This window comes from Zingiber officinale, chromosome 11B (genome assembly GCF_018446385.1).
Source record: "Zingiber officinale cultivar Zhangliang chromosome 11B, Zo_v1.1, whole genome shotgun sequence".
In the NCBI taxonomy this organism is placed as follows: Eukaryota; Viridiplantae; Streptophyta; class Magnoliopsida; order Zingiberales; family Zingiberaceae; genus Zingiber; species Zingiber officinale.
Window position 1 is genome coordinate 1,725,491 of NC_056007.1, and position 22,035 is coordinate 1,747,525.

The 22,035-nt window shown below is 43.6% G+C and overlaps 1 protein-coding gene across 1 annotated transcript; it reads right to left on the reverse strand.

Annotated features, from left to right (window-relative positions):
* Positions 1–15,353: 15,353 nt before the first annotated feature.
* LOC122034469 lies at positions 15,354–16,925 on the reverse strand. The gene is made up of 2 exons (XM_042593732.1): positions 16,252–16,925; positions 15,354–16,149 (listed from the first exon to the last, which is right to left on the reverse strand). Exons 1-2 carry the CDS (start codon positions 16,785–16,787, stop codon positions 15,546–15,548), a joined length of 1,140 nt encoding a protein of 379 aa, XP_042449666.1. The 5' UTR covers positions 16,788–16,925; the 3' UTR covers positions 15,354–15,545.
* Between the last annotated feature and the right edge of the window lie 5,110 nt (positions 16,926–22,035).

Sequence of the window (22,035 nt, forward strand, 5' to 3'; positions counted from 1 at the left end):
GTCGCCGGGGTGACTCTCGATATTTAACGTCGGAGTTCGACGGTCTTCCGGCCGGAGGGTTTATAGTCGCCGGTGTGACTCTCGATATTTAACGTTGGAGCTCGACGGTCTTCCGGCCGGAGGGTTTATAGTCGCCGGTGTGACTCTCGATATTTAACGTCGGAGCTCGACGGTCTTCCGGCCGGAGGGTTTATAGTCGCCGGAGGGTTTATAGTCGCCGGCGCGACTCTCGATATTTAACGTCGGAGCTCGACGGTCTTCCGGCCGGAGGGTTTATAGTCGCCGGCGCGACTCTCGATATTTAACGTCGGAGCTCGACGGTCTTCCGGCCGGAGGGTTTATAGTCTCCGGCATGACTCTCGATATTTAACGTCGGAGCTCGACGGTCTTCCGGCCGGAGGGTTTATAGTCACCGGCGCGACTCTCGATATTTAACATCGAAGCTCAACGGTCTTCCGGCCGGAGGGTTTATAGTCGCCGACGCGACTCTCGATATTTAACGTTGGAGCTCGACGGTCTTCCGGCCGGAGGGTTTATAGTCGCCGGCGTGACTCTCGATATTTAACGTCGGAGCTCGACGGTCTTCCGGCCGGAGGGTTTATAGTCGGCGGCGCGACTCTCGATATTTAACGTCGGAGCTCGACGGTCTTCCGGCCTGAGGGTTTATAGTCGTCGGCGCGACTCTCGATATTTAACGTCGGAGCTTGACGACCTTTAAGGCTAATTTCAACACTGCCGTTCGGCGAAGATTGCCAAATGCGTTTATCATTTTGCTTCCTGCATTAAAAGAACACAAGCGACCAAGAGATACACAAAATGAATTACATCAGCGCACCTATCACCCAGCTCGGTACGGCTGGAGATGATTTGCGCTCCATGGCCGATCCAGCCGTCGTCCGTCTTCATCTTCCAAATAATAAGCACCCGAGCGGAGCTTTTCGATGACTTTGAAGGGACCCGCCCAAGGAGCCTCCAGCTTGCCAACGTCGCCGACCGTCTTTACTTTCTTCCATACTAAGTCGCCTACTTGGAATGCTTTGGGGATTACGCGCCGGTTGTAGTTTTGCTTCATCCTCTGCCGGTACGCCATCAGCCGGACGACTGCCTTATCTCGGTCTTCGTCGATCAAGTCTAACTCCATGTTCCTCCGCTCGGCGTTGTCATCATCATAGTTCTGGATCCGGACGGACTCAACGCCGACTTCAACTGGGATGACTGCCTCGCCACCGTACACTAAATGGAACGGCGTAACTCCCGTTCCCTCCTTTGGTGTCGTGCGGATAGCCCATAAGACGTCTGGCAGCTCGTCCACCCAGCTTCCTCCCATGTGGTCAAGCCGAGCCCGAAGAATGTGAAGAATCTCCTGGTTGGCTACTTCCGCTTGGCCGTTGCTCTGGGGATACGCCACGGAAGTAAAGTGTTGTTCGATGCCATAACTTTGCACCATTCTTCGAGCTGCTTCCCTACGAACTGTCGTCCGTTATCAGATACGAGCCGGCGAGGAATGCCGAACTGACTGATTATATGCTGCAAGATGAACTTTTTGACCATTTGCTCGGTGATCTTCGCCAGCGGCTCGGCCTCCACCCATTTGGAAAAGTAGTCGACCGCCACTAGAAGAAACTTCCGCTGACCGGTCGCCATAGGGAATGGACCCACAATATCCATTCCCCACTGATCGAACGGACAGGAGACTGTAGATGCTTTCATTTCCTCCGTCGGTCGGTGGGAGACATTGTGGTATTTCTGGCAGGAGAGGCACGTGGAGACAGTCCGAGCGGCTTCTGATTGCAGGGTTGGCCAGAAATATCTGGCTAGCAGGATCTTCCTGACCAGTGATCGTCCGCTCGGATGTCCGCCGCACGACCCTTGGTGCACTTCCTGGAGGATGTATTCCGCGTCTTCCAAGCTCACACACTTCAAAAGTGAGCGGGAGAAAGCCTTCTTGAAGAGTTGATCTCCAACGAGTGTGAACCGGCCGGCTCTCCTCCTCAATAGATGGGCTTCACCCCGATCGGAAGGTGTTGCACCCGAGCGGAGAAACTCCATGATGGCTGTCCTCCAGTCATTCGGGAAAGTGAGGCCCTCCATCCGGTCGATATGCGCCACCATGGATACTTGTTCAATTCGTTGTTGTATGACGACCGACGATATTGAACTTGCAAGTTTGGCTAACTCATCTGCAGCCTGGTTCTCTGCTCGGGGTATCTTCTGGATAATGACCTCTCTGAAGTTGGCCTTGAGCTTTTCGAAGGCTTCAGCGTAGAGCTTGAGCCGAGCGTTGTTAATCTCAAAAGTGCCCGAGAGTTGCTGAGTGGCCAACTGGGAGTCCGAATGGATTGTCACCCAACCGGCTCCTACATGTCGGGCTGCCTGCAAGCCGGCTATGAGGGCTTCATACTCCGCTTCATTGTTTGTGGCTCTGTAGTCCAGCCGGACGGATAAATGCATTCGTTCTTCTTGTGGAGAGAGCAATAACACCCCGATTCCGCTTCCGAGCCGAGTGGACGGCCCATCCACAAAAATTTTCCACATAGCTTCGGGCTCGGGCTTTTGAACCTCGGTAACAAAATCTGCCAAGGATTGCGCCTTTATCGCCGACCGGGGTTGATACTGAATATCAAACTCACTCAACTCCGTCGTCCACTTGATGAGCCGTTCGGACGCTTCTGGGTTCAGCAGTACTCTCCCCAATGGGCTATTCGTCCGGACGATAATTGTATGTGCAAGGAAATAAGGACGAAGTCTCCGAGTGGCGAGGACCAAGGCAAAAGCCAGCTTCTCGAGTCCGATGTAGCGAGATTCAGCATCTTTTAAAATATGGCTTAAGAAATACACAGGTTCTTCTCCGCTCGCCCTCACTAATGCCGAACCTACTGCCTTCTCGGTTGAAGATAAATAGATACAGAGCGGCTCACCCACAGCTAGCTTGGCTAGCACGGGCAGAGAGTTCAGATATGTCTTCAGTTCTTCAAACGCCCGATCGCATTCTTCATCCCACTGGAACTTAGTAGCTTTGCGCAGGATCTTGAAAAAAGGGAGGCTCCGGTCGGCCGTCTTGGAGATGAATCTGGACAACGCAGTTATTCGACCGGTCAGTCGCTGTACTTCCCTCAGATTTCTTGGAGGCAGCATATCTTGCAGCGCTTTGACCTTGCTGGGATTTGCCTCTATGCCCCGCATGGTCACTATATAGCCCAAAAAATGCCCGTCTTTTGCTCCGAACAGACACTTCTGAGGATTCAGCTTAACTCCATACTTCCTCAGCGTTCAGAAAGTCTCCTCCATGTCTTTAAAGAGGTTGGCCGCTCGGACGGACTTGATGAGAATATCATCCACGTACACCTCCAAATTTCGTCTGATCTACTCCTTGAACACTTTGTTCATCAAACACTGGTAAGTTGCTCCCGCATTCTTCAGTCCGAACGGCATCACATTGTAGCAGTAAGTGTCGTCGGTTGTAACGAAGCTGACCTTCTCTTGATCTTCTCGGGCGAGCGACACTTGATGGTAACCCTGATAGGCGTCGAGCATGCATATCAACTCGCAGCCAACTGTGGAGTCCACCAGTTGATCGATCCGGGGTAAAGGATAAAAATCCTTTGGGCATGCTTTGTTGAGATCCCGGAAATCAATACAAACCCTCCATTTGTTGCCCGGCTTGGAGACTATTTTTCGCCAACCAGCTCGAAAATTGCACTTCACGTATGTGGCCGGCCTCTAGGAGCTTCTCGACCTCCTCTCGGATGATGGCATTTTGTTCGACGCTGAAGTTCCTCTTCCTTTGCTTCACCGGCCGAGCGTCCGGTCGGATGTGGAGCTCATGCTGCGCTATACTTGGCGAAATTTCGGGCAGCTCATGCGTCGACCAAACGAAGACATCACAGTTTCTCTGGAGACATTTGATCACTTCCTCTTTCTGGCTTACCTCCAGATCGGCTGCAATGAATGTGGTGACCTCCGATCGGGTCGGGTGAATCTACACTTCCTCTTTTTCTTCATAAACCAAAGAGGGTGGTTTTTCGGTTATAGCGTTCACCTCGATCCGTGGCGTCTTCCGAGTGGAACTAGCTTCAGCTTGGACCATCTCAACGTAGCATCGCCGAGCCGCCAGCTGGTCTCCTCATACTTCTCCCACTTTATCCTCCACCGGGAACTTGATTTTCTGGTGGAAGGTGGAGACGGCCGCTCGGAACTCACTGAGCGTCGGTCGCCCCAGGATGACATTATATGCTGAGGGAGAGTCAACCACGACGAAGTTTGTCGTCCGCGTCCTTCTGAGCCGCTCTTCTCCCAGCGAAATAGCCAGTCGGACTTGTCCGACCGGCAGAACTTCATTGCCCGTAAACCCGTAGAGGGGGGTTGTCATGGGCAGCAGCTCGACTCGATCAATTTGCAGTTGGTCGAAGACCTTTTTGAATATAATATTGACCGAGCTGCCTGTATCAACGAAAATGCGGTGAATAGTATAATTAGCTATTACCACTTTGATGAGGAGGGCGTCATCATGTGGCACTTCGACTCCCTCCAAGTCCCTCGGCCCGAAGCTGATTTCGGGCCCGCTCGCCCGTTCTTGGCTACAGCCGACCGCGTGGATCTGGAGCTGCCTGACACTTGCCTTCCGTGCTCTGTTGGAGTCACCTCCGGTCGGCCCACCAGCGATCATGTTGATTTCGCCGCGGGGCGTGTTGCTTCTATTTTCTTCCTCCCGGGCGGATGGCCTAGGTCGTTCCTTAGACACCCGGGGATTGTCCTCGTGCTTCCGAGGGTGATACAGCTCGGGAGACTGTCGTCGATCGGCTTCACGGTGTCGCTGTCGCCTGTCGGACGATGGCGATCGACGGTGACCACCCCGGGGCACGGGGTGGGTGATAAGGGGAAGGCTCCGGCAATCTCTTGTATTGTGCGTGTCCGTCCGGTGGAATGAGCAAAACATTGGGGTCCATACCTTCTTTTTTAGTTTGGGCCGCTCGGCAGATACCTCTTGAATGGCGTGGGATCTTGCATATTGCTGAGGGCAGCCTGCTTCGACCCTCGGTCCTCTGGGTGGCTCCTGGCGAATGACAGCCTTCCGCTCGGCAGGGGCTGGCCGCTCAGTTGAAACTTCTTTTCTTCGAGCCGCCTGGGCTTCCTCCACATTAATGTACTCATTGGTCCGGTGTAACATATGATCGTAGTCTCGGGGCGGCTTGCGAATAAGTGAACGGAAGAAGTCACCGTCCACGAAGCCCTGTGTAAACGCATTCATCATCGTCTCTGAGGTGGTCGTTGGAATATCCATGGCCACTCGGTTGAACCGTTGGATGTAAGCTCTGAGCAGCTCCCTGGGCTCTTGCTTAATGGAGAATAGGCTGACACTGGTCTTCTGGTAACGCCGACTGCTTGCAAAGTGGTGGAGGAAGGCCGTACGGAAGTTCTTGAAACTTGTGATGGATCCGTCCGACAGCCTCCGAAACCACCGTTGCACCGATCTCGAGAGAGTGGTAAGGAACACCCGGCACTTTACTCCATCTGTGTATTGATGTAGGGTAGCTGTGCTGTCGAACTTACCCAGATGATCTTCCGGGTCGGTCGTTCCATTGTATTCCCCGATCGTCGGGGGCACATAGTGTTTTGGCAGAGGGTCCCGGAGGATGACCTCTGAAAATTGCCGGTTGATCCGCTCGGGGGAAGCGTCCGTTCGGGGAGCCTTGCCTTTCTTGTTGTCTCGCACGGGCATCTAGTCGGATGAAGATCCTCGATCACGGTGAACTGTTGTGGCTTCAGGAGGCGTACGGAATAGGGCCCGATGAAAGGGAACCGTGGCAGGCGGTGTCTCCGCTCGGCCTGCCGACGCAGACGTCGCTTGTTGTTCCATCCGCTCGGCTTGTGCCTTCTGTTTCTGTTGTTCCACGAGCTTAGCCGCTCTTACCTCGATTAAAGCATCGAGCTCCTCCTGGGAGAGCATGGCGTGCTGTCGTCCAGCTTCGTCCATCTCTTCTGCTCGGATGCAGGTGCGTTCCCACAGACGGCGCCAAATTAATCCTGTCCGAATGCTGAATCGATGGATGCTGGGCACGTGGTGCTCTCCGAATCGATGACGTAGACCTCTAACCGGCTGTACGAAGCTCCAGCGAACCTGCAAAGAAGTCGGGCCGGGAAGGGGTTCCCGGCGACGACCCTCCGACGCTCAAGTCAGGCAAGAGGAAACGAAGGAAGTGGCTTTGAAGATGAAAGATCGCGTACCTCCGGCGAAGTATGAAGGCTCTTATATAAAGCTGTGGGGAGGCTCGTGCACACCTACCGAGGCGTACACGTGTCCTGGTACCATACCTTAGCATGGGCTTGTCAGAGGAACATGTCTGATACCATACTACTACAGTCTAATCACCACTTTGATGGGACAGCAGATCCTTCCGTCGTACGATTCTATGTATGGCCTGGTCGTCGAACATACCTGCTGTCAGAAAATGATGTTCCCTAATGTCCCCTTGCCCTTGTCTTCTTTTTCCTGACGCCAAGCGTCCAAGCGCTCGGCCATCTCCAATCGTCCGATCGGGCCTAAGTATAGGTCCGACCGGGTGCTTGGCTGAGACGGCTTCCACAGTTTGGATGTTTTACGCTTCGGCCGAGCGGGTTATCCGCTCGACCAGGCGACCCTGTTCCCATGAGCGTCGGAACCCCGAGTCCTCGCCGGGTCGTCTTTGATTCCGCTAGGATCTCGCTCGTCCGGTCGGCATCCCCTTCTCCGGTCGACCGTTTGACCTTTGACCTCCACGTGGCGTTGACTTCCCTCAAAGGGGGTCCCCCGTCGTTACCGCCGGATCAGGGATATTATTGGAAAGCTTTTTGGATGTTAGGCAAAGGCGGAGAAGTAAGGTTTAGTTGGGAAAACCTTTGTGCCTTTGCGTAGGGGGAGCCTTGAGATAGGTTCTAATGCATGTTGCATTATTTTTCATTCGGCGATGTAAGTTCAAGTGTGAAGCCTTGGCAATGTAAGTCCATTCGGCGATGTAAGTCCAAGTGTGTAGCCTTGGCAACGTAAGTCCATTCGGCAATGTAAGTCCAAGTGTGTCGCCTTGGCAACGTAAGTCCATTCCGCAGTATAAGTCCAAGTGTGTAGCCTTGGCAACGTAAGTCCACTATTTTTAGCATGTTTATTTGCTATTTGTTTTCCCTAACTTAAACGTATTGCCAAACATCAAAAATGGGGAGATAGTTGGAGCAATCCCAATGGTCCGTGCGACCATGTGTTTTGGTGTTTGGGCAAAGGGTTTAAGTTAGGTTCACCCTTGTATTTGATATGTGAATGTGAGTGTGCAGGTATGCAGGATACACATGTGACTCAGGTTGACGGCTTTGAGTCCGGTGAAGGATGGAGCATTCGAGGGACCGTGGACAAGGCAACAAGGACAAGGGCCGAGGGAAGCGACTTCGAGGCATACGCGAAGGATGACATTGGGGATGAGCCGCGGGCTTGTATGCATCCGAGGGATAATAGCCAAAGGAAGTAGACTTGAAGGCAAGAGGTGAAGGTTGCAAAAAAGCGTCAAGTGAGTCTAAGGGTGAGGGTCCGAGTGCTCAGAGATTGTACTCGAGGTAAAATCCTAGGTTTAGGATTTTACTGTAGCAGTCGACTGATGTTTTTATCTGTCAACTGGTGCAGTCGACCGAGCAGTCGACTGGGAGTGAATAGAATGCTTCTGTTCGTTCGGTCATTGTGGATCAGTCGACTGGTACTTTTACTAGTCGACTGGTATCGAGCCGTTGGGATGTAACGGTCGAATTTCCACAAGAGGGCAATCGACTGATGGTTTTGGCAGTCAAGTGGTAGGCGGGGTTTCCAACCCGTAGTCTATAACCAAGGCTTGGGAGCTTGGTAGAAGTTGACGAAATTAGTGGTGGTAAACCCTAATTAGTAGTCTACTTGTTCTCAAGTGTTTGTGAGTGTTGTGGTGAGGTTTCTCCACCCACAAGGAGCTACTTGAGATAGCCAGAGTTTACCGGGGGCTAATCCACTGACGGATCAGGATCGTCCACCTCAAGGACACGCCGTGGAGTAAGAGCCCTAATCTCCGAACCACGTTAAACGAACGTGTTAGCGGTTTGCTTGTTTTTCTTTCCTTTAGTGTTTAGCTTTCATATTTGTAGTTAGTTTGTATTTCCGTTGTGCATACTAACCTTGTAGAAAAGCAATCAATTTGGGGGTGTTGTCTATCCAACCCCCCTTCAAGTCAGCCACCAATCCCTTACAACTTGGACTTACACCGCTGAATGGACTTACATTGCCAAGACTACATACTTGGACTTACACCGCCGAATGGACTTACGTTACCAAGGCTATACACTTGGACTTACATCGCCAAATGAAAAAAGTAAACATGTATTGGAACCTATCCCAAGGCTCCCCCTACACCTAAACTTCCCATTGAGCTAGGAATTTTACCATAGAGATATTTAAGAACCTATCACAAGGCTCCCCTACACCTATGCTCCCCATTGAGCTAGGATTTTTACCAAATGCAAAGGCATTTAAAGTTTTCCTACTTAAACCTTACTTCTCCCCCTTTGTCTAATATCAAAAAGCTCCAACAATATTCCAATTGTTGAAACTTATCATCCAAATTGACTCTAAACTCGTATATTTATCCCCCAAGGATCTCATACACCTATACGAGTTGACCTAGTCAAATATAAGGCTGAAAAATAATTTTCAAACTATATCAGTCGACTGCCCTTATCGAAACAATCACACAGAACCATTCTGTGTTTGATAAGCACTGTTACCAGTCGACTGACACCCTTTTTCAACGTTAAATAGCATTTCTGACCCAATTTTAGAAATGTATAAAAAATTTCACGGACATCAAAAAATCTCTAAATTTTGTGGAGATGTCTGTTTTACCTATGTATACTTGAAAAAAATATATTTAAAAATGTACATATCTCGGATCCCAAAATTGACACAAAATTCAAAACTAGCTAAATGGTTCAATTGAATTTTGACCTAAAGTCCTAGTTTTGGCTTCCCATGTGGCAATCATATGACAATGATAGGACATATCATCATTGGATAGATCATCAAAACACATGGTTGCACGGACCATTAGGATTGGTCCAACAGGAAACTCTTGAAGGCAAGGCATGAAGGATGGGAAAGCATCCATGGGTCCCTCGGATGCTCCATCCTTCACTGGATCCGAAGCCATCAACCTGAGTCATATGTGTATCCTGCAAATCTGCACATTCATATACACATATTAAATACAAGGGTGAACCTAACTTAAACCATTTATCCAAACATCAAAACACATGGTCACACGGACCATTGGGATTACTCCAACAGGAAGCTCTTGAAAGCAAGACGTGAAGAATGGGAAAACATCCAAGGGACGCAAGACTAATGGAGGAGGCTAGAAGGTAAGGTCAAAGTTGTATTGATAAAGGAAGACCCAACAATAAGGACAAGGCCGAAGGAAGTATCCTGAAGGTAAGACGTGAAGAATGGGTAAGCATCTAAGGGAAGCACGGCTGATGGAAGATGGCTAGAAGGCAAGATCAAGGTTGTACAAGCGAGGACAAATGCTGAGTGATTGTACTCGGGACAAAAATCCTAGTGTTAGGGTTTACCAGTCGATTAGTAATGTTACTAGTAGACTGGTAAAGAGTCATTGAATAGAATCCTAGATTATGTGAAGTGTCGTTTGCTGTATCCAACGGTAAGCACTAGTCAACTGATGATGTTACCAGTCGACTAGTAACAGAAAAATAGCTTAGTGTTTTCCCAAACTCTATATATTAGAGCTAGGGATGGCTATCTTGGGTGACGAAATTAGAGGTGGTTAACCCCTAATTAGAGTCCCCAAGCCCTCATTGCAATACAAGGTCTTGATCGCGTTTGTGGTGAGATTTCTCCACCGACAAGGAGGATTGTGCTAGCCGAAGTTACGGAGATTGATCTACTGACAGATTGAGGAATAGTCCACTTTACGGACATATCATGGAGTATGAGCTATAATCTCCAAATCACATAAACAAATCTATTAGTGATTTGTTTGTATTTCTTTATAGCAGTTATCTTTCTATTTGTTGTTTATATTTCCGCTGTGCTAACAAGTGTAGGAAGCGAACAAATTGGGTAATCAATTATTCACCCCCCTTTAGCCGATGTTAAAGGTTCAAACAAATACCACCAAATTCGAATAAAGCCCATAAATGAATGGAAGACTGACTTTAAGACACAATATGAATTGTACGAGTGAATAGTCATATCTTTGGACTATCCAATATACCCATCACGTTCATGGGATTCATGTATCACGCTTGTAATTATTTGAGCATAAAATTAATTTTGTTTAGCTATCAGCTAGCCTACGGTTCCTCTATATAATAATTAATGATAAAAACATTATACTTTATTTTATATGCAAGAAAGAATAATTTTAAAGAAAATTTGTCGGTTTTTACTTCTTTGCCTAAGTTTTGGATTCAAATCATGCAAGATCATTTTTTCATACATATATCAATATGGGATTTTATTAGCCTTATCTTGTTAATTGTCTATGGTCTTTGGTCTACATTATTAGTAAAAGTTTTTCTGTCAAACACCTCCTTATAGTTACAACTCATCTTTTCATTCATCAGTCTCCTTATCTACACATTAACCAGCCACAAGAGCCATAAACATGACCTCTCTAGTTATAAATTAAAATGGTCTGGTCTTTTATTTAAAACGTTATGTTATATTTTTGCTTCCTTTCGTTTATTGTTTCCCATTATTTTTGGAGAAGTTATTGTCACGTTGTTTCCCATTTCAATTAAATTATTTATCAGTAAGTGGTCCCTCCATTTCAATTATTTTCGGAGAAGTTATTGTCACGTTGTTTTTTCCTTGATCCGGTACAAAAGTTGAGAAGATGGTTAGTTGGGAACATGGTTCTGACATTAACTCGACAAAGACTTCGTTCAGTCCTGTAAAATAAGGAACATCAATGCCGAACTAGAGAAGGGATCCTGACGTTTGCCCTCCGATGCTCAAGTCAGTATCTCGTTCAAGTGGAGAGGAGAACAATAAGAAAATTGTAGCAAAAAGCACGTTTAACAGTGAAGCATCACATACCTTTGCCTGTAAATGAAGACTCCTTTATATAGTGTCACTGTAGCGTATGTTCACGTTTCTCAAACCATGTGCACGTTTTCCAAAGCTTCCTCAAAAAAGATAAGTCAAAAAGTGTTTCTGATATCTTTCCTTAAAACGAGCATGCAAATCTCTGATGTGACAGCTTCGAGTCTTTTAAAGCACTATTTGCTTACCAGACATTCCCTATTGTTAGTGGCACAAACTTCCAAGGAAGTACGGAAAATGTGTGTACGTATTCCGCTATAAGTCGATCAGTCGCCACTCGGCCGTGCTACTGCTGGCTCATCGGCATCGAATGGAATGACTGGCATGTTGCCCGCTCGACCTTCACTCGGCCTGACTGTCTACTTGGAGGCGCCTCTGACTTGATCGGACCTAAAGTCTGGTCGGCCAGGACGATGGGCCAAGTGACTCAATGTTCTATTTTTTGCCTTGGTTACAAACTGTGGAGGTTGACTACTCGGCTGATCCAGTTGGGCTTCCCCACCCGACCGATCGTATGGGCCTGCTCGGCCGCTCGCATGTTTGACCTTTTGACCTTGACCATCCACATTAGCCAATTTTCACTACATTGACCCTCCTTTTGAGGTCCCACCCTTATCAACGTATCATACCCATTTCAATTAATTATTTACAATTTTTTACTAGACCATGTACTTAAGTTTGCAAAATACTTATTTCACGTAGGGAAGTTTCAAAATGACTAAATCATGTACTTATTTCCAATTTTACCCTTATCAGTCGATTGATATTTTAGAGTAGTTGAATCGATTTGATTCTGTATCGAAACGTTTGATTTTTAATCAAATCAATCAAACTAAATCAATCGAACTGATTTGTTTTTTTTGTTTTTTTAAAATCAAAATCAATTTTAGATTAAATTAGTTGATAGACTAAACGACCTCGGATTTATATAAAATTAGTTCCTATGTATTCGTCTATTTCTCTAGATTATATCCATCCCCTCAAATATCAATTTGACGTTTGGTACATCAGCCATTTTTGTCCAAAATCGGCTAATAAATCAAACAATCTCGGATTGACATGAAATAAGTTCTTATATGTTCGTCTATTTCTCTTGATTATATCCATGCCCTCAAACATCAATTTGACCTAATATATTGAGAGCAATGATTTTTTAAACACGAATTAAAATTTTTAAACATATTCGTGTTCAAAAAAGGCTCTCAATATATTGGATCAGATTGAAGTTCGAGGGCATGGATATAATCAAGAGAGGTAGACGAATATATAAGAACTTGTTTCATGTCAATCCGAGGTCATTTGGTCCATCAGTCTATTTTAGGCAAAAACGGCTGATGGATCAAACGACCTAGAATTGACATGAAATTAGTTTCTATGTGTTCGTCTACCTCTTTTGATTATATTCACGCCCTTAAACTTTAATGTAACCAAATATATTGAAAGCAATAATTTGTTAAACACAAAAATATTTGAAACTAGATACCTCGAATTGACACGAACTAATTTCAAATATTTTCGTGTTTAATAAATTATTACTCTCAATATATTGGGTTAAATTAAAATTTGAGGGCATGAATATAATCAAGAGAGGTAGACGAACACATAGGAACTAGTTTCATGTCAATTCTAGGTCATTTGATCCATCAGCCATTTTTGCCCAAAATCGAATAATGAACCAAATGACCTCAGATTGATATAAAACTAGTTTATATGTGTTCTACTAGTTCTCCTGATTGTATCCATACTCTCAAACATCAACTTAACCCAATATATTAAGAGCAATAATTTTTTAAACTAAAAAATATTTAAAAATTTAATTCGTGTTCAAAATTGGTTGATAAATCAAACGACCTCAGATTGACATGAAATAAGCTTTTAAATGTTCGTCTGCCTCTTCTAATTTTATCCATGCTCTTAAACATCAATTTGACTCAATATATTGAAAGCAATGATTTTTTTGAACACGAATATGTTTGAAAAATTTAATTCATGTTCAAAAAAATCATTGTTCTCAATATATTGGGTCAAATTGAAGTTTGAGAGCATGAATAAAATTAGGAGAGGTAGACGAACATATAGAAACTAATTTCATGTCAATCCGAGTCGTTTGATCCATCAACCGATTTTGCTTAAAATCGGCTGATGGACCAAATGACCTCGGATTGACATGAAACAAATTCTTATATGTTCATCTACCTTTCTTGATTATATCAATGCCCTCAAACTTCAATTTGACATAATATATTGAGAGCAACTTCTTTTTTGAACATGAATATGTTTAAAAATTTTAATTCATGTTTAAAAAATCATTACTCTCAATATATTAGGTCAAATTTATATTTTATGGCATAGATATAATCAAGAGATGTAGACGAACATATAAGAACTTGTTTCATGTTAATCTGAGGTCGTTTGATTCATCAGCCGGTTTTGGAAAAAAACGGTTGAGGTACCAAATGTCAAATTGATATTTGAGAGCATGAATATAATCAAGAGAGATAGACGAATACATTGGAACTAGTTTTATATAAATCCAAGGTTGTTTGGTCTATCAACTAATTTGATCTAAAATTGATTTTGATTTAACAAAAAATAAAAAGAAAAAAAATCGACTGATTTGATTAAAAATAGAACGTTTTGATATAGAACCAAATCAATCCGACTGTTTTAAAATATCTATCAACTGATAAGGATAAAATTAGAAATAGAAACGTGATTTGATATTTTAAAATTTTTCTATATAAAATAAATATTTTATAAACTTAAATACGTGTTTCAATAAAAAACTAAATTATTTATCAGGAAGTAGTCCGTCCATAAGGAGAAGTTATTGTGACGTTGTTGTTCACATTTCAATTATTTTCGGAGAAGTTATTGTCACGTTTTTTCCAGTTCAATTAATTATTTATCAGTAAGTAGTCCCTCCATTTCAATTATTCTCGGAGAAGTTGAGATATAGAATTAATCATGCAGAGCAACCCGAAAACAATAACACACACAAAAAAAAACATTTTCTCTTCTTGAGATTTAGAATTAAGCATGGCGACCAACGTGTTTGGGAATCCAATGACGGACGACACGGTGAGATTAGTTTTTCCGAACATCACTCAAATCACCGCCCGACACAGAGCAGTATATGAATGCAGACGAGAAAGCGACGAACGTGAATCCGTTTGTGCACAACCTGAAGGGGGCTTACGGCACTGGAACCTCGACGCTTGGCATGATTTACAATGCCACGGGAGGTAACCTAACATTTGTTTGGCAATTTCTATATCACATATAAAATCTAACAACTTAGTATATATTTTCACAAGTGGCTTTGATATCACTATAAGGATCTAGTGTGCTAAATACGTAGAAAGCACAGTGGATAAATAATTAGATCCTTTCTAGAAGATCTATGTGAAAGAGTAAGTTTGATGAGATTTATACTTTTGTTGGATGTCCTTCGTAATTCCAACAACAACTTTTCTTTGAATGCAGATCTTAGCACGATGTATCCATATGAACACGTCATTCGTTCGTCACATGAACTAAGCCTTTGGAGAACAACTACCTTCGTGGTGATAGCTAGCCACACAAGGTGATTTGACAAAAAATGAGATCAGGCCAAGAAGGAAGAAGAATGGAAGATCAAGAGTCACATTTTTCATCTCTTATGAAAATTCCATCAAAATATCCTATTTATATTCATCCATGAATACCAAAGATTTTTTTTTCTCTTTATATTTTTCTTAATGAGTTAGATTATTATATTGGATTAACCATTAATCTAATAACCTAATGAGTCTAACTCATTAATCTAATAATCCAAATGACTCTAACTCATTAATCCAATGTATCTAATTCGGATTGCACTCAATCCAATAAATGCTTAATCTAATGAGTGGATACATATGAGTCTAACTCAATAAGTAACCAAAAAATTTAATCATCTCATAATTGACTCTTAAGATTAATACCAACAAATAGAGGGGGAGCTGAGCCCCATTAGAGGCCAATCAACTTTGGGCCAATCGGGATTATTATTCGAATGGAAGCCTTACCCAGATGGAGGAGAGCTGAGTACCGATTAGAGATGATCTGATCCGCTTTGGACAAATCGACATTGGTACTCGCATAGGAGCCTTGCTTCAACTTTAACAGTCATATCATCTTCACTGTTCACCAAGGCCTCCTTGCTGTGCACCGTATCAGACATCGTAATAGACAATTGGGTGCTAAAATTATAAAGTTGAGAGAGAAATTGGATAATTTCAGAGATGAAAATTAATATATGTTTGAAATGCAATATTACAATATTTTCCCAAAAGCTCAGCCAGTAGCTAGATCCTTTGGATTACACACTCACTCAGGATACATGGGAATTTCTATTCTTCTCACTGAATATTTATTTTTATTTCATCACCAGGATCATTGTATATAAAAACAGATAGATTTATTTATTTATTTGTATGGCCAGGTCGTGGCCATTAGGCATGGTAGCAACATAGACGATGAAGCCATCAGTCGGAAGGACGGCTTCCCCACCGGAGCTGAAAATCTGATCGAACAAGAAGCCGGCCAATTTTCCAACAATATAAGATCCCACAAATCCTCCGATTATTCCAACGGCCGTGACGAACAACGCAGTAACTGCTTCACCAGCTAACTCAGTTGCTACAGCAACTCCCACAAGCTTTCCCAAAGCTGATCCACCTTCTTTTGCAGCCCTAACTAAGGCATCTCTCGTAGCCGTTGTGATTGGGTGGTCCGACGAATACACGTCCCAGATTATCTGTCCCACATCTATCAGGAACATGGCTGCCGAACCATAATTCGGTTTCTTCCCTCGATATGTTATTGACGAAGCCTTAACTATGTCGTCTCCCTTCTCCTGATATGTTAGTGACGCAGCCTTAACTATGTCGTCTCCCTTCTCCTGCTCGGCCGATAATACACTTAGCCGGCCCGATGCCTTAATTATTGCAGCATATACCTCTAGCTTTTGTTCTACTTCTAACTTCTCAAACTGTCCTGTATACCCAAGCTTAATTTGATAACTGTATACATACAAATTAAATTAAATTAAGAAAAAGAGGTGCAAAGTGAAATTAATGTTCGTCTCGTTCTCTCTCTCTCTCTATATATATATATAACCTCACCTTTGAACTAGTTCCTTAAAGCCAATGCCGACGTTCCTGAGATGTCTTGAGAATTCTGCTGAAGCATAAGAGTTGAGATTCAACCTCATGTAGCTCATAACCAATTGGTCGTGTTCCTGAATGGAGTCGGTGAAATCAACCACAGCATCTCCACTCGAAGTGTCCAACTCCTCCAGCGCTTGGAAGAGTTGCTGTTGGTGAGACTTCATTTTGTCAAGATAACTACTTCGCAGAGTGTAGTTCCTGATGAGCTGAAGTGCATTGTTGAGGCAGTGCTCTGTATAACCAAGAATCTGATCGGCGATGGGCCGGCGAACACCGTCGTCCTTATACTTGATCACTATCGCATTGCAGTTATCCAGGAGTGTGTTAACGGATCCCACGTTGTCGTTGCACATCCTCAGGTAAACGTGTTGGTCCCCTAAGCTTTGGAAAGTTATGTGGTATAAGTTGTTAACTTCGTAGTTACGAATAAGCTGGGCGAGCTGCCGGAGCTTCTCATCTTTCAGGAAAACAATAACTGCAGAGGAGGCCATTATAATATAGAGAAGCAAACTAAAACTTGGGAGGGTTTTATTAAAGTGGAGGCGATATACACTTGTGCAAACGAGCTATTGAAATTTTACAAGGAAAATACTCTCACTATCTCTTCTAAACATTGTACCCCTCCTCTTTTTTTTTGATACCAAATTGCAAGAAGGTGAAGCAATATTTATAGGCCAAAAATGCCGACATGTCATTTCATGTGGCAATCATATGGCAATGACAGGACACATCATTGCGGATATTTTGGATAATATGTAGTGCCACGGAATAGCGAGGAATTCCCAATGGATTTCATATAAATCATTTTCTGATTCACCACCAAAGTATTATTGTCATGCAAAACGAAGCACCATTCTAGAACAGTGGATCCTGTCCGTTGGATTACATCTAAGGACTTCTCTTCGTTCAATTATTTTTGGGGAAGTTATTGTCACGTTGTTTTTCCCATTTCACTTCTGTATTTAATTATTAGGTGGTCCTCCCTTTCAATTATTTTCGGAGAAGTTAATGCCACGTTTTTCCCATTTCAATTAATTAATTATTTATCAGTAAGTGAGTGGTCCTAAATTTCAATTATTTTTGGAGAAGTTCACGTTTCACAATAATTAATTGAGCATCCAAGGAAGTTTATGTATGATCTGATTCCTCTATAAATACACGATGTTGCACACACTTCCCTACAGAGCAATCCGAAGAAAAAAAAAACATTTTCTCTTGTTGATATATAGAATTAAGCATGGCGACCAACGTGTTTGGGAATCCAGTGACGGATGAAACAGTGAGATTAGTTTATCCGAACATCACTCAAATCACCGCCCGCGACAGAGCAAGAGTGGCTTTGCAGTATATGAACGCAGAAGAGAAAGCGACGAACGTGAGCATATTAATTCGGACATGACACACTTAGCGGTCATGGTTTTTTTTTCCTTGCATTAATGATGATAAAATTTTTTATTTTCATGAGATAAATTAGTAGAATTAATTTTTTCTATTTTCATGAGATAAATTAGTAAAATTAGTTTTTCCTATTTTCATGCGTTAGTGGTATTAGTTTGTGGTGTATTTAAAGAGTCCTAGAGATATGTAGTTATTCATTCATTTGTCTCACTGTAAGAAAGTATTCTAGCAGTTATTTTCCTCCTCGCTCTATTCATTTTTCACAATAGTGAGTGTACATGTCTTTGGGTGTGATACCAACGGTTTCTAAACTAACATCTAGTATCAGAGCGAAGTTAGTATTAAACACCTAAGAATCCATGACTCCACAATAATGTCGGGTGTCCCACAAGCTGCTGTGAAGGAGAACGGCGGAGTGTCATTTCCCTATCCAATAATGCTAAGTCCTCATAATTATACTGTGTGGGCAATCGAGACAAAAGCGATTCTTGATGCCCAGGGAGTCTGAGAGGCGGTGGAGCCAATGGAAGGAGCCCAGGTGGATGCAAAGAAGGACAAAAAGGTGTGTGCATACATCTTGCAGTGTGTCCCCGAAGACATCCTTCTCCAGATCGCAAAAAAAAAAAAAAGACGGCAAAGGAAGTCTGGGACAGCCTCAAGATGAGGTATCTTGGTAGTGATCGGGTGAAGAAGGCACGGTTATAGACATTGAAAAGTGAGTTCGACGCCCTCCGGATGAAAGAGAACGAGACGATTGATGAGTTTGCTGGCAAACTCAGCACCATGAGCAGCAAGTTCTCCACTCTTAGTGTCACGCTTGAAGACTGCTCTTTGGTAAAGAAGTTGCTCGATTCTGTCCCTGATAAATTCTTTCCTATTGTTGCTGGTATTGATTAGTTCCACGACCTTGAGACAATACCATTTGAGGAGACTATAGGACGACTGAAGGCGTATGAGGAACGAGCATTACAATTACGCGACAATACCAACAGCACTGAAGGTGAGTTCCTACTTACTCATGCCACATGGCAAATGCGACAGAAGGAGAACAACAAGGACATTTCGTCAGGAGGCAAGGGGCGTGGGTCTAGGAGTCTTGGTCGTGGAAAATGGCGTGGGCATGGGCGAGGGTGCGGTCATGGCCGTGGTACACTGCGCCAAGATAGTGCAAGAGGCACTAGCAGCAACGTCAGTGACACTCGTAACAAGAACCATAAAAAGTGTTTCAATTGTGAAAAAATGAGGCATTATACGTCTGAATGCTACAACAAGTGTCGTGATGATGAGGCTCACCTCACTTGCGCCACCAATGAAGAGCCAACACTGATGATGACCGTGTCTCACGAGGAGTCTCACACTAGGCATGAGCGACAAGATACCATTCTACTCAGTGAAAAGAGGTTGCTACCAGAGATCTACCGCGACGTTAAGAAAGGAGATAAAGACGTTTGGTACCTTGACAACGGTGCCAGCAACCACATGACTGGCCATGATGAGAAGTTTCAAGAGCTAGATGAAACCATCTCCTGGAGGGTGAGGTTTGGCGATGGATCAGCTATTGAGATCATGGGCAAGGGGATGGTTGTGTTCAAATGTAAGAACGACGATTAGAAGACTATCCACGAGGTATACTACATTCTAAAACTTTGTAGTAATATCATAAATCTTGGTCAATCGACAGAAGCTGGGAATGAGGTGCATATGGAAGGAGATACCATGAAGGTGATTGATAGGAGTGGGAAGCTCTTGATGCTGGTAAAGCGAACATAGAATCGCTTGTACAAGATAACCTTGAAGATATTCAAGCAAGTCTGTCTCCTAGCAAGACTAGAAGATCCAACCTGGTTATGGCATGCAAGGCTCGGACATGTCAATTTCAATGACTTGAAGCTATTGGGTGGGAAGAAATTGGCGGTTGATGTGCCACTATTGCTCCAGCAGAACAAGCTTTGCGAGGTGTGTGTGATCGCTAAGCATGCAAGGCCACCATTCCCGTGCCAATCAAACTTTAGAGCAGAGAAGCCATTGGAACTTCTCCATGCTGATATTTGTGGGCCAATTACACCATGTACACTCATCGGTAACGAGTATTTCCTTTTGATTGTTGATGATTTCACAAGGTGGATGTGGGGGTTTGTATTGATAGCAAAAAATGATGCTTTCCAAGCATTCAAGAAGGTCAAATTTTTGACGGAGAACAAGACTGAACACAAGATCAAAACACTCCGAACAGACCGGGACGACGAGTTTCTATCCACGGAGTTCATTCGGCTTTGTGAAAATGAAGGAATCGAACGACACCTCACGACTCCCTACACACCCCAACAAAATGGTGTTGTGGAGCGCGGGAACCGCACCGTGATGGCTATGGTGAGATCTCTCCTTAAGGGTACACACATGCAAGCAAGGTTCTGGGGAGAGGCGGTCAGACATGTTGTCTATATGCTAAAACGTCTCCGAACTAAGGTGTTGGGAGAATGTACCCCATTTGAAGCTTGGAAAGGGAGGAAGCCACATCTCGCCCACTTGAGAGTATTCGGTTGTGTTGCATATGTGAAAAATACAGCCCCTCATCTAAAGAAAATTGATGACAGAAGCTCACCCATGGTATACTTGGGTGTCGATAAAGGTTGCAAAGCTCATCGTGTATTTGATCCAAGGCACGACAAGTTACAAATAAGTAGAGATGTAATGTTTCAAGAAAATTATGAATGGACATGGAATGCAAGTGCTAACAAGGACGAAAACTTACCGGAGTTTATGGTGGTGGATGCATTCGACACCGACGAGGTGATTGTTGCAGCAGACGTTACGTTGAGGAAGGGGCGGAACATGTCACACCAGCTGCAACAGCCGTAGTACCCATGCCAAGAGCGTCAAGTCCATCTACACCACCATCGAACGCCCATACAGTTACCTCATCTCCAGTAACAAACACACCAAGTCTCATGAAGGACAAGTCCGTTTTAGATCCATTGTCGATATCTATGCCAACACTAAGGAAGTGGTTGGTGTTGACGAAGAAGAGAATGAGGTGATGATGGTGATGTATGAAGAGCCGACATGTTACCAAGAGGCTGCAACTGAGGCTTACTGGTACGAAGCAATGAAGGAAGAGTTAAGATCTATTGAGATGAACAAGACCTGGACCCTAAATGAGCTCCCATTAAGCCACAAACCTATCGGCCTAAAGTGAGTGTTCAAACTGAAGAAAGATTCAACGGAGAAAGTCGTTAAGCACAAAGCAAGATTAGTGGCTAAAGGTTATGTACAAAAACAAGACATCGACTTTGAAGAGGTGTTTGCACCTATCGCTAGACTTGACATTGTTCGAGTCATTCTTGCGCTTGCGGCTAGGGGTGTAAATGAGCCAAGCCGCTCGTGAGCTATTCGAAGCTCGATTCGATAAAAGCTCATTTGAGCTCGTTTAATGAGGCTCGTTAAGATAAATAAACCAAGCTCAAGCTTCACAATATTCGGCTCGTTAGCTCGTGAATATGTTCGTTAAGCTCATAAATCAACTTTTAAATAAAAAAATAATAGTTTTGATATTGAATTTATAAATTTTACACTCTACTCATGAAAAACATAGACAAATATATTAAATTTATTTATTAGAATAAAATTATAAATTTTAACAAGAATATTATAATTTTTTTAAAATATATAATTTAATTTTTAATGAATATTTAAATTTATAATTTATATTTATTAAGCTCGTTTAGGTTCGATAAAAACTCGAATTAGCTCGTGAGCCATGAATATATTCATTAAATAAATCTCGAGCTCGGCTCGATTATAAACGAGTCAAACTCAAACATCTAAGAGTTCGGCTCGGCTCGGCTCGATTACACCCGTACTTGCGGCAAATCAAAGTTGAGAGGTACACCATTTAGATGTGAAGTCGGCATTTCTTAACGGAGAGTTAAAAAAAGAAATATATGTCACTTAACCAGAAGGGTTTGAGGTACAAAATCAGGAACACAAGGTGTACAGGTTGTCCAAAGCCCTCTATGGACTGCCGCAAGCTCCACGAGCTTGGAACATGTGACTGAACAGGAGTCTGTAAGAGTTTGGTTTCAAAAAAATGTACTCAAGAATATGCAGTATATACAAGTGGTGAAGGAGAAGCAAGTATACTTGTTGGAGTATATGTCGACGATCTCATCGTGATAAGAAGTATCACAGAAGAAAGCAACAAATTCAAACAACAAATAATGACGGAATTTGAGATGAGTAATTTGGGTCTTCTCTCCTACTACTTAGGAATTGAAGTAGAATAACAGAAGAACCGAATTTTACTTAGACAATAAACTTATACCAAGAAAATCCTGTCTCAAT